The 13,045-nt window shown below is 35.7% G+C and overlaps 1 protein-coding gene across 1 annotated transcript in view; it reads right to left on the reverse strand.

The window, feature by feature from the left end:
- PHF14 (PHD finger protein 14) overlaps positions 1–13,045 on the reverse strand; it is a 162,537-nt gene that overhangs the window by 122,216 nt on the left and 27,276 nt on the right. Inside the window, 4 exon segments of the mRNA XM_065830884.2 lie at positions 693–839; positions 2,720–2,857; positions 5,082–5,193; positions 12,541–12,700. Of these exon segments, the coding sequence (XP_065686956.2) occupies positions 693–839; positions 2,720–2,857; positions 5,082–5,193; positions 12,541–12,700 (557 nt within the window).

A 13,045-nucleotide genomic window follows, 5' to 3' on the forward strand; every position in this document is an offset into this window, starting at 1 on the left:
ACAGATTCCGTCAGAAGGACTGAAACCTTTATATCAACAGGACATTTATCAACTGAGCTTATGCAGTAACACTTTTACATGGATCCACCAAGAGACAGGGATAAAGATGTTGCCTGAGATTTTCAGGCAATCCTCACTCAGCAGAACAGAATATATTTTTTCTTCTACAAAATCTTTACTATGAAGAAACCCACCACATAGAATTCTACTTAGGCTTACAAAAAGTGAAAAAGGATGTAACAAGAAAAAAAATTCTAGGCAAGCTACACTCTTCTGCCAAGTTCAAGATATTACTAAGGGAAAAAAGTAGATTTTTACTGAACCTGGGTTTAGAAATATGCCTAATTTCTTGCCTGGTTGTCTTCTTTTGGTAAAAATATTGAATAAAATGTTAAGCAAAATCTGTGAATTACAATGAAAATGTAATTACCAACTTTTTGGCTCAAAACCAAACAAAACAAGATTTTTGAATTCAGACAAGCAAGGACAACCCTCTTTCATAATTCGCTTTTTGAGATCATTCTTCGAGACCAAAACCTATAAAAAATTCACTGCTTTGTCAAGTGATCACACACTATCAATATATTTTACCTTTCATTTCCTACTATAATCGCAATTTCCCAACCTCTTAATTTCTTTCTTGTTTAACATGGATGATTAATACAGACACATTTGTGTCATGAATACAATACCTGAGCTTCTGGTGAGAGCTGTTTTTCTCTTTCCTGCAAGGACATTTTACAGTAAGATTGTAATGCCAAGTAATTCTTCCGCTTCCATTTTCTGTCTAACCTGTCCGCATGCTGTTTACAATAAGCAAAAAAAGGGTCAGCTATATCCTGTTTCAGAGAAAACAAAGGGGAAGGGAACAAAAATAAAGTAAGACATAGAAGGTCAAAAGCCTCTGAACAGCACAAACATTCTGGCAATGAGTTCAAACAGACATGCTTTAAAAACAACTAATATCTATGTTTCTAAATCAATTTTGTCATGTTTATGTAATTTACCATATAAAGTGCTTTTCCACTGTTTTCATTGCATGACCCTAAATGTTTTTAAATGTATTAACTGTTTAACTCTCTACTGTTCAATCACTGTACTATTTCCTCATTCCCAGAAAAAACAGCAGGAAAAAAGTCTAAGTACAACTCCCTTTAACATATAACATGTATTGTTAACTTCCTGTTGCTTCACTGTGTCTTTTCCATTATACAAGGGATTTACAATTATGAATAATATCAAAGGCAATATATTCGGTCTTCTCAAACGATTCTCCTAATGCTTTTGGTGGCTATATCCCCACATGTTTATCATCTCTCTGATGATTTTTTTTCCATTTGTCATTCTTTGTTCCATCAGATCTGCACATGATGGCTGTAAGTTTATAGCAACTTTAAGCACTTGCAGACCTTGAAAGCAGACTACAAATATTGAAGTCATGAGGAGAAACGGTTTAAGAAGTATATTACATTGCCAGTATATTTGCAAATAGAAAAATCATCATAAATGTAAAGACTAAGAAGAAAAACTTAACACAGCCTTCCTTCATAAAGTAATAAATATATTAATAAATAATTTGCCTATCAAATTTTCCTTTTTTCCAGCTATAAAACACAAACATATAAAATCTACACAGGCTTTCTTCAGCAACATATTTATGATTTAGATTTTTAGAGTGTGTGACAACTTACTTCCAAAACTTAGAAGCACCCTAAAGTAAGACTGTGTGAGGACGTGATAAAAAAATATTTTGGTTACAGAAAAAAACATGCAACAAAATTTGAAGGTGCAAAGGCAAGTAAATGTGTATGCCTAGAAGAAATTCACATAGAGTTATTTGAAGAATCAACATTGCACATAACTTATTAAGGACAACAACAATGAGGTAATTGTGCTATGTATCAGTCTCACAAAAGAAAGTATTTTCTCATTAATTTAAGAATCATCTAGTAGTCTGCTGTTTTCAGAAACAACAGTGTCAGTGTTACAGTACAAGTTTGTGTGTTACCTGTGGTACTTGCTAAGGCAATAAGAATTTAAATTGTTCAGCTATGAACATGACAGGCTTAATTCAACTGATGCATATCAGGATGAAATTTCGCAACCTAAAATATATACCATAAAAATGAATTTGGAAGTAGGAGCTTCAAATCTATATTGCTTTAATCATAGTACAGGGGGAAAACTGGTAAGAACAGATATTTTAAAAAGTTATTAGCAGGTTATAAATGTTTGATTTTCATTCAGATTCCTATGATCAACTTTATCATAACACAAGTCATATACCTGTACTGCAATTTGAACAAAATACTGGAAAACATGCATAAAAAATGACATTACAAATGCAGTTAATTTCTCAAGACACTCCTATTTGGTATGAAACAGAGATTACATAAACTATGTAAGTAGTTTTAGCAGGTAAACTTCAAGTTTTAGCAGGTAAACTTCAAGAATTAGAGTTAGAATTCATGTCTCTATTGACTGAGAGTCTATTAAGCTTACTTTTGTGTTAATCTTCTCTGGCCCTTTTTCCAGGCCATTTTAAAAAATGCTCAGAGTTGGACGAGAGCCCTCCCTGGACAGTCTCTTTACTCGGCCTAAGACTTGCTACTGATTTACAAAAACCTTGCTCAGGGTTAGCAAGCAAAACAGGCACAATTTCAGGTTGTCTTCACAAGCTTTTGATACAATTGTCTTTTCCTATCCTTTCCATAGCTACCTCTTCTGCTGCTGCTTCTGAGAGGAGGCCTTCCTTCTGAGCACAAGTCACATGGAAATAGGCTCTGCACATCCCAGCATCACAGCTAATGCATACACCAGTTCTGGCAAAACGGGGATCTTCACAAAAACTGCATTCCTTTATAGAGAAGAGCGGAAAATGTCACAGTAAATATTTCAGGTGTGTTGTGCCTAATTTATGTTAATTTACTTTTTACATATAAAAACTAAATAGGTAGATTTACTCCTGTGTAGTACAGAAACTAAGTACACTGCTGACAGTTGACACTACTTAAAACTTCACCCCTTCCCAACCCCCACAATTAACTTGATTAACAAGAAATGGAAAAGTGCTTAAACAACCTAAACAGCATGTTGAATGAATTTTCATATGAGCTTCCACGTCTTGTATTTCAGAGCAAAAGCTAAATATGAGCAGAGCAACTGATGTGCAAATAATTAGATAAGTATGGTATCTTAAAACAACATTACTGGTCAGCAAATATTCAACTATTCAACAAGTGAAGAGGACAAACAAAAAAAGATCTGCATCACTGAAAACCATAGATAATTACATAGATGTCCTCTGATCAGCAATGACTGAGGAGTGAATGTGTGACAATGCAGAAAAAAATACTCAAGAATTGTAAATATCAGTAAAGAAGGTTGTGATTCGCTTAATTAGGGCACTATGGCTTCAGCTATTTGCATTCTAGGCACAGGCACTTGCAACACAGCAAACTGGCATCCTCTAATGCGACCTGGAATTATTTTCCAACCAGATTAATTCCTTAGTCTGTTTCACCACAAATTCATATCAAGCAGCTGTGCCAGCAAACCAGAGTGATGAGCACACAGGCAGGAACAAGTAAATGGGAGCATGGGCTGCTTAAGGAATGCTGCTATCCAGTGCATAAACATGACCTAAAAGTACACTGGGGTGTACATTTCTTTATTTCTCACATGCTCAATACAGAGTAAAGCTGTGTATCACCTAGAGAAAATATCTCCATGCAGAAAGTTAAACAGCAGAAAGGAATGGCAAAGAAAACTCAGTGATGGAAGAATCTCAGAACACCACATACACAGCTAAAGAGTGCCCTTCTAGTGTAGCGTAACAGCAACATGTAACAGGTAAGAAATGAAGTGAAAAAGAAAATTACATTAAGCTGGTTTTGCAGGGGGCAATTTAGCTAAGTCAGATGTAACTTCCACACTTGATACAGCAAACAGGGTTTGTTTACAGCTCTGTCAGAGTAATGAGTCCTCATCTGTGCAGTTCACTTTCACCTTACTCACAGTAAGAAAATACACACAAATTCTTAACCCTACTCCTATAGATCATAATAAAAAAATAAATAAATAAATGCATGATTAAATGCATGATTCATTGCAACAACAGTTTGGGAGTTTTGGAAGCTTGCTTGGACTTCTTTTTATATCAACATTTCTAAACAATCCTAAATGTCTCACAGGGTCCATGCTGAACATGCTCCTGATACAAGTCTGTTGTACGAGGGCAATTCAAAGTGTTTTCATGTATTTAATATATGTATTTTTAAAAATATACTATCTATTTTCATTTCACATTCAACTTGACAAATTGACATTTCAGAAGATGAAACTGCCTGTGTGCAAATGAAGCATTAGAGCAGCAGGAGTACAATCACCTTCCTTCACATCAACCTGATAGATACAGTTTCTACACACTGTCCCCATTAGCTACAGAAACAGTATTTAGCAAATTACTGACTGCTATCCCCTGACCATTGCAATGGTTTTCTGTATGGTTTGTGCATGATGCCTTCTGATCTGGATCAAAAACATTTACATGTAAAACCATGAGCTACTTTTCTGTTCCAAGTTGAGAGCCACATGGAGTTGTGATTTTTTTTTTTAAATACTGCTTTGCAGTAATGTTTTTGTATGCATTCTAGCTTAGAAGTATATGGACCTTAAAAGCAATTCTTTACTGAATCTGTCGCTTTCTTAATCAACCCAACCTTCCATTTCTCTGTTTCACATCCCATAAATCCTCTTCATTTTCCATTCACATTCTGGCAATCTGCCACTAACTGACTTTAAAAGAAAGTAATTAGCACTTGCATAAAAAATAAGGAGAAAAAGGGGGAAAACAGTGACGGAAATTATGGAGGAGAGTGGTAAGGAAAATAGAAAGAAAAAAGGGAGGGAAAAGCAATGATAAAGCAAATGTGAACATACTTCATCTCATTTTAAGTCCGGAACCTCACTCCAACTGCTATAAACAAGAAAAATAAAGCTGGGAAGATGTATATGCTTCTATTATACGTAAAAATGTAAAATAAAGCTACACGTTGGCAGTATGTCTCTTCCAAACTTACCTTGGCACCATACTTTGAATAATTCATTTCTGTAAGTGTTACTGGACGCAGTTTGTCAATATCTCCAAATGCCACTCCTGGAACATAGAGGGCACAAACAATATGTACCCACCTAAAACAGCAGATAAAACTAGGTTACTGTTATCAACATTTTGTTCCTGTATTATACTCACCATCTGCAGATTTCAAAGTGCCTTGTAAATGTTACAGATGCTAGCAGAAATGTGCTTGAAGGAAAGCACGCTAGAAGCAGGGAGAGAACGCATATTTGGAATTCAGCAGCTCACACACTGAACCACAGAGCACAGCTTTTCAAAGCCCTTGGGATTGCTCTGCCTGTCTGGATCAAAGGCTGGGCTACCATCACCTTTTGGGTCTCATGGCTCTCACGTGGGGCTCTGCACCTCTTTTCATGCAACGAGAAATGCATGTAAAGATTTTGATATTACTTCTAAGGTCAAGGCAGACAAATACTTTCATGATGAGGCAGAAGGTGGGAAGGGAGGAACAAAATTGTATAGGTAGTCATAGCAGCCCTGAACACGTAACTATGAAGTACCTACAACAGTGCATCTGTCAGACTTTGCACTGTTCCAGTTACACCTGTTAGTATCACCCAAACTAACTAGTTTTAAGTAACACAGATAGGAACTGCATTCAGTTATAAGCATACTTGTGCTGTATTACAGAAATGCCTACCCAAAACTCGCATGAACAGACTATTACTTCACTGTACTTTTCTTCACTGGCCGTAAAGAAACTGAAGAGAGTATTAGGCCTAAGTCTTCAGCCGTGAGGGGCATAAAATTAGAATTTGGACCTCAGTGTCTAGTAATTAAATACAACACAATGCTAAAGGCATCAGCCCCAAGTCTGCCTTTGACAGACATCTTGATAATCTACTGAAACTCCCAGTTACCAAAAGACAGCCTTGCAGCAGAAGAAACATTTTCTTCTTGTGTAATGAACACTTCTTAAAAGATCCAACTCTCATTGTCACAAACCATCAGTTAGTGACTAAATCAAAATCTGTTCCACAAAGCATGCGTGACTCAAATCAACTGAGACAAACTACTACAGAAAGTGTTCCTCCCCAAAATAATCTTTCTGCTTCATCAAAATTCCAGGAACAATTTGCTACCCCTTGCTAAGTCACTAGGTGGGAGCAAACTGTCATAGACAGAAGGTCAATAATGCCACCTTCTGTTATCTTACAATATTCAACAAAACAGCCTTACAATTGCAAAGGTGTGTAGGTACCACTTTGAACCTATAAGCTGCCAGATGACACGCAACACAACTAGTGACTTTGGATGTGAGCTGAAATATCCTGTGTTTGACCCTTAGCAAGTATGTTAATTCAGCACTTCATGATCTTCCCAGTCATTAACGTTTGACAGTAAAGATATCACTAGTGAAGACTAAAACTTGTAATAGAATAATAGAATCTATTCCTCGTATTTAAGACTTGACGATGCCAGAAACGCTTCTTCCCTCAGCTCTTTCATCACCCACAAACTGCAATTTTCCAGTCTCCTTAAATGTGCTCTTCTTTTCTAGTGTTCTAACACTGTTTAGCCTATCTTTTCTCCCTTCTCTTTTGTTTTGTGTGTCAATTAGAAAAATTCAACTGGGATCAGAGCAGTAAGATCCTGATTTTAGCTGCACTTAAACAGCATGTTTATCAACCTGTTATTAACTGTCTACAGATGAGAGAAATACTGAAGCTGATGGTTATACTAATCAGGAGCTACATGTAACCCCAGATTTCCATGTTTCCCAAATCAGCATGTTTCTCATCCGTGGTCCTTAGACTTACAATGCTGGAATTTATCTCATTCAGAATTATTAAGTTCCACGTTAATTATACATGACTCATATATCCAAACAGAAATTCCAAAAAAGCAAGATATGAAAGGTTCAGTAGCAAGCTCAAAAATACATACACATTTAAGTCTTTACAAAAGAAAAGAATGAACTTGCAATGTACAAAATTAGTGGACAGAGTGTTTATTTAGCATTTTCCCCAAAAATAATCCATAAGTGGATAAAGTAAAATCCCAGTAAGAAACTACTTAGAAGCCATTAACTCACTTCACTCTCTAAGAAACTTCTCAGTAAACCTAACAGAAGTCACAGTACTGACTGATCCATAGCATCATATCTGACACGACTCTTTACAACTCTTTATCTAAAATCAAATTTTTGCCTTATTGCTAAACCACTCAAGTCTGAGATGCTAAGTGGTAAATTCTCTTTAAAACATGAAAAATTCAAACAGTGAGAATGTGTATCTCAAATATACATTTACATGCAACAACTGCATTGCTTTGGTTTTACAGATTTCACCAGGGTTCTCCACATCCACAATGGTTTGGTCACAGCACTGTAACTACGGGAAGACTCAAAGAAAATTTAAAGATGAGTTATAACCTTGTATTTAAAATGGTACAAATATGAAACCATGCTGGTTGCCAGAAAACAAGCTGAAATACTCAAGTGTTCTGCCAAAATCTTGGTGCTCAGACAGGGAGCAAAGCTCATCCCTGGTTTTATTACAGTATAAACACTCCAGCATGCCAGTGCAACCCTCTAACTTAGTGCAATATTATATGTAAAAAATAAGATTCTTCTCATTAGTATATGAAAGTGCATCTTCTGTCTGCCTCCCCATAAACGCAATGGAGGCAAAAGACATTCCTGCAGGGTAGCAATGGAGCACCTGGAACCATCTCTGCCCTTCCACACTGTATCCAGAACTGGCAATAGTTTGGCCTAAATCACTACCGTATTTTATAACATATTCTACAAAAAAGCATATATGTGTGCGTAAATGCGTATTTTGGTAAATATTATGCATTAACTAAAATAAATATCTCATTAAAATGAGCATATTCTACTCATTTTCAAAAGAAATCAAAATAGCTTTTTAAAAAAAAAACAAAATACCACATCCGGAATGAGACCTGTAACCTTGAGATAATGAGACTGCTTGTTTGTAAATAAAACCATCTGAATTCTCTAGGCCTTCTTTTCTATAATCTTCCATTTATTTAAGATGTGTTACATAGTACAAGTTCATATAAACTGACATTATGTATCTCCACAATTACTATTCTTAACAAAAATCCAAGGTTCTGGTTGAAGATTTTTGATACTAAGTTTTAATACAGCCTCCTAAATGTACCCTCCGAAGTTCAATATAAAGATACACATCTTCTACAAGCAGCTGCTTCTCAATTTAATTTGCACAGTTTTTTCATGCTCCACTGGTGTATTAAATGCCGCTGCACTCCATAGGAGTTTATCTATGATAAACCCAACAGCTGGCTGCTTGCTTCATACTGACCTTCTCAAAATGGTTTAGTACATGTCACCCAAGTATTACAGTATTACAGATTTAAATTGTCATTTCAGTGTGATTGGCACACAAGTGCCTCATTTCTTTAACCACCTATAGGCGAACTCAGACCTGAATCTTTATTAAAAAATATACACAAGTCAGTCAAGTTCACAGCTGAAGCAATTTTAGCTGCTTCTAATACCAGTTCTAAATATTTTCCTGCTCATTTGTTTAGCTGCAAATGTTTTAGAAGCTTGTAATTAAGACAAATTGGGTAATCAAAGAAGAATAATCTTCCTTGTTACTCTACCATCCATTTAGCTTGGAGCAATGATGACAGATGTTGATTACAGAAGAAGAAAAACTCCATACTGAAACAAGGACAGAATTCATATTCTTGGATAATAGCATTTTGAGAAATAAAATTTCATAAATTCACATTTATGCTTGTGAAACTGAGAGGTTAATGTAAAAAGGCTTCTGCTGAGAAACTAAGCACCTCATTATTCTAATGATTCACCTTTCACGTAGGAACAGAGAAATTATTCCAACTTGATTATGAAGAGAAACTGAAAAGATTTCGTCTCACCTCTGTGAAATTTCCAGCACCAATGTGTATGAAGAATTTATGTTAAAAAGGTAGTAAGGGGATGGAGAGCAATGGTGAGTTAAAGGACTCTGTAATTTAGTAGTCTCTCTCTGCTAGTATTTCAAGAAAAAAACTGAACTGTGTTGCAGTTTACTGAGTATAATTAAATCATAATGAACACTGCCTGTCTCAAGGTTCTACCCTTAGCCTGTAGTGCCCCATTACCCTTAAAAATTCAAATTTGTAAATAAATGATAGAAAGAAAGAGAGTACAGGAATTTTCACATGGTAGTTAGTTTTTTCTAGTACATAGGCTCTATTCGTCTATGAGAATAAAACTATACTTATTCATTACAGCCATATCAGATTATCTAGCAGGTAAAAATACAGTAATAATGATATTATTGTCTTATATGTTCACAATCCCCCAAATAGGCACATGATTCTTCACAGAGAACCAGTGTCACAGAGAAAATACTTCCACATTAACCAAAAGCATGCTAACATTTTACGAGAAGAAATTTAAGCAATTTTTAAAATATTTACTGTAGTTTCTATTACAGTTATGTGGAAAATTACATATATGATGCTTAAACTGCCTTTCAGAACACAGGAATAAAAAGGCTGAAATAAAATTTACCAGGTGATATTGATTTTCACATTTCATAACTGTTATACAATTGACTTAAGTCTTCTAAAGCATTTTTTCCATATAGCAACATTATTATTAAAATAGAAAACAGAACTGAGAATTACAATTTGATGAATTGTGCAACACCATTATAAGGGATATGCACAGACACTGTTGAACCTAAGGCTGAGGATCTGAACACCAAAAATATTTAAGGAACAGCACAATTGCTTCTATGGAATAAAAATTACTCACTATAAATCCTGACTCACATATCATTTTTGTTTAAATAGTACAGTATTTTATTCTGCTTTCATTGTTTTCACTTTATAAGATGCATGTAGAAGACAGGAAGGGAAAAAAGATTTCTTTCACCTGCTGTATGTATATCTTTAGAACACATCTCAGCTACAAATGGAGAAGTAGAGCTCAGTGGGTTTCAGTGGAGAAAGGGAGATGCCTCCAAAGGGCACTGCTGGCATCTGTATCCAATGGTCAAAGTTCAGTGCTATGAACAAGCTCGTTATCTCTTTACTCCCAAAACAAACTCAAATTGTTTTTGCTATCAGGAAAAAATACAAACTAAGGGAGAAATGCAAGGACATGTACTATTAAATTCACAAAACTGAATCAACTTATGACATTGCAATACCATATCTACTTTTCTGAAGACAGACAACACAGCATGTAAAAAAAAAAAAAAAAAAAGCTTTACAAAACATCATCCTGAGCTCTGCAGTGCTTTTAATGATGGCAGGACCAGACCATTAGAGTACAAGCGACAGTAAAGTCTGTGCAAGACCAGAAATGAATAAACAATAAGTTTTTTAAGAAGATAAATAAATAAACAGCAAAGAACTGGGGAGGGGAAAAAAGGAAAATACGACAGACATGGATATGCTTATGCACACATTATTTAAGTGATAGCATATACAAAAGCTTACTAACACAGATGACAAGATTAAACTTTGACTTAATTTTACCACAAATCCTAGCATTTGTGCATGTCTGACTAGGGAACAATATATATCTAAGTGTAAATATAAATGTGACTATCAATTCATACTAAAAAACACAAAAGATTTTGGAGTAACACATGTTGACATTTCTGAATTTTAGAGTACTTAAAGTACTTGTACTAATACTGAATATTTAAATTGATTAGTTCCAACTCATCCATCACATCAGTAAGATATGCCTGCAGATCTTCCTGTATCTCAGATACATTCAATGAGAATTGGGAAAGTTCCTCCTTCCTCTGAACAGCCTACCAACTAACTATTGCATACCCAAGTCAACACAATCAATGAAAAGCTTATGACAGGTCCAACATCTGAAAGGTTTGTATGTTGCTACACACCTGCAATGTACAGGGTGTTTCAAACAGATGGACCCAATTTGCAATCACTATATCTTTGAACTTGGTTGCATCTTTTTGAAATACTCTGTATAAAACTGCAAAATGTATGGAAAAAGAACTTAATTGTCATGTCACCACCACCACAAAACATCCAACCACCCACCAAAAAACAGTAACACTAGCCAGAAATCAGACATCACTGTTAATCCTGCTCTCCCCTTTATCACAGAAAATTTGTTACTGTTAATATCTGTATCTTAATTTATTTTCCAAATGTGACAGGAATGGAAGACATCACTTGATAATTATTGCCCTTATTCTCAAATTAGACCTGAACTTCTTTCTAAAATGTCCATCTCTGGCTGGAAATTATCAGAAGTAAAGAATACTCTCAAAAATAAAAGATATAATTTTCAGCATTCAAAATAATCATAATATACTCTGAATACCTTTTGCACAACTTCAATATAATTTTGTTACTTTCTTCCTTTGCCTGACACCAGCAACACCCAGTCCTTAGCACTGCAAGAAAGAAGCACAGAGCTTCTTCCCACTTCTGTCATACTTGAAAGACAACAGACTTGAACGCATCTGCAGATGGCTGCGGTGGCGCTACCTTCCATGAAGCAGAACACTGCAGAAAGGATAAAGTCTACTTTTCCTTCCTTCAGATGGAGCATATGCTTTGATTTTCCCAGTGGTCACATACTTCTCCCAATCAAACATGACAAGAAGTCTGGAAGGTGTTTTCTCCCTTCCTTGCAGACTTGCCGGAACATAATACTGCTATTGAGCAGTGAGGCTCAAGGGACTGAAACCCTGCTTTTCTTACTGCAGCCTCCAAGCTTGAGCAAACTTAAGAGAGATACACAATTTTTATTACATTTCTGATCCCCAGACTCTGCTATCAATAGTTCAAGCCATTGGTTAAGTGAGAGAAGTCTACACGCCAACATCCTTGCAGATGTCTGAATATGGAATAAGAGTTTACAGGACATCAACTTCCTTTACACAGGAAACCTTTTTTGTTTAAATGTAAACTGAATTCCTGATGCAAACAAACGCACAAGTGTCTTTTGCAAGACTCCCATCACCTTCACTAGTATGTTTTTTTGCTAAAAAAGATCAATCACACAAGTGGTTCAAGCGAACACAGAAGGGTCTTCTAGTATATCCAGTAAGACATCCATATACATATAACAATACATGGTGACTTCATACTGAATAACAGGATTTATCAGTCCAGGAAGGGCGATCTTTGTTTCACCTAGGTACATCTTTTGCCCGTAAGTCCATAAATCTTCACCCTAACACAACATCTTTGTAATAGTGCAGTGGGCATGGAGAATATTAGGAGCACACAAAAAATGATGTGATTGACTATCCAGGGAACACCCAACTCAAATGTGAGGTAAGAGAGAGAGGATATCAACAACAGTTTAATTTATGACACTCTCTCCTATAGGAACGGACTAGGGGAAAAAACAGTCTTCGAAATCTAGAATAACATCAAAATATCACATCCTTCAGCCTTACCTGCCTGCATCAGTCTCCTTGAAGATCCCATCCTGGTTAGGACACAGTTCACAACTAGGTGTGACACCACATTTGCAAGCATCACAAAACCAAGGCTCCGTGGAATTTTCTGAAGCTGAGCTCATGATTGAGTCACTCTCTCCATCAACACCATAGCAACCTACACACACAAAAAATGGAAGACCAGTATAAGAAAAGACAACTGTAAAAGCAGACAGTTGTCAATTTTGATTTCAGCACACACAAATACTTTCAGAGAAATGACACTGAAAGGCCTAAAAAAACTTACAATATTTTTGCAAATATTACCTTTAGGGCAAAATTTACATTTTAAAGAGACCCTAATTCTAAGAAGTGATCTATTTTATGTGACTGGTTTAGATTACAACTCAAAAACAAGAATAAAAAGACTGTTTTACTTTGTTCTTTTAGCAATGCTTGGTGTTCCTCCAGACTATACATTAAGAAGTAAGAAAACAAGGCTTAAAGCAACCAACAAAGACTG

This window comes from Patagioenas fasciata, chromosome 2, assembly GCF_037038585.1.
Source record: "Patagioenas fasciata isolate bPatFas1 chromosome 2, bPatFas1.hap1, whole genome shotgun sequence".
NCBI lineage: Eukaryota > Metazoa > Chordata > Aves > Columbiformes > Columbidae > Patagioenas > Patagioenas fasciata.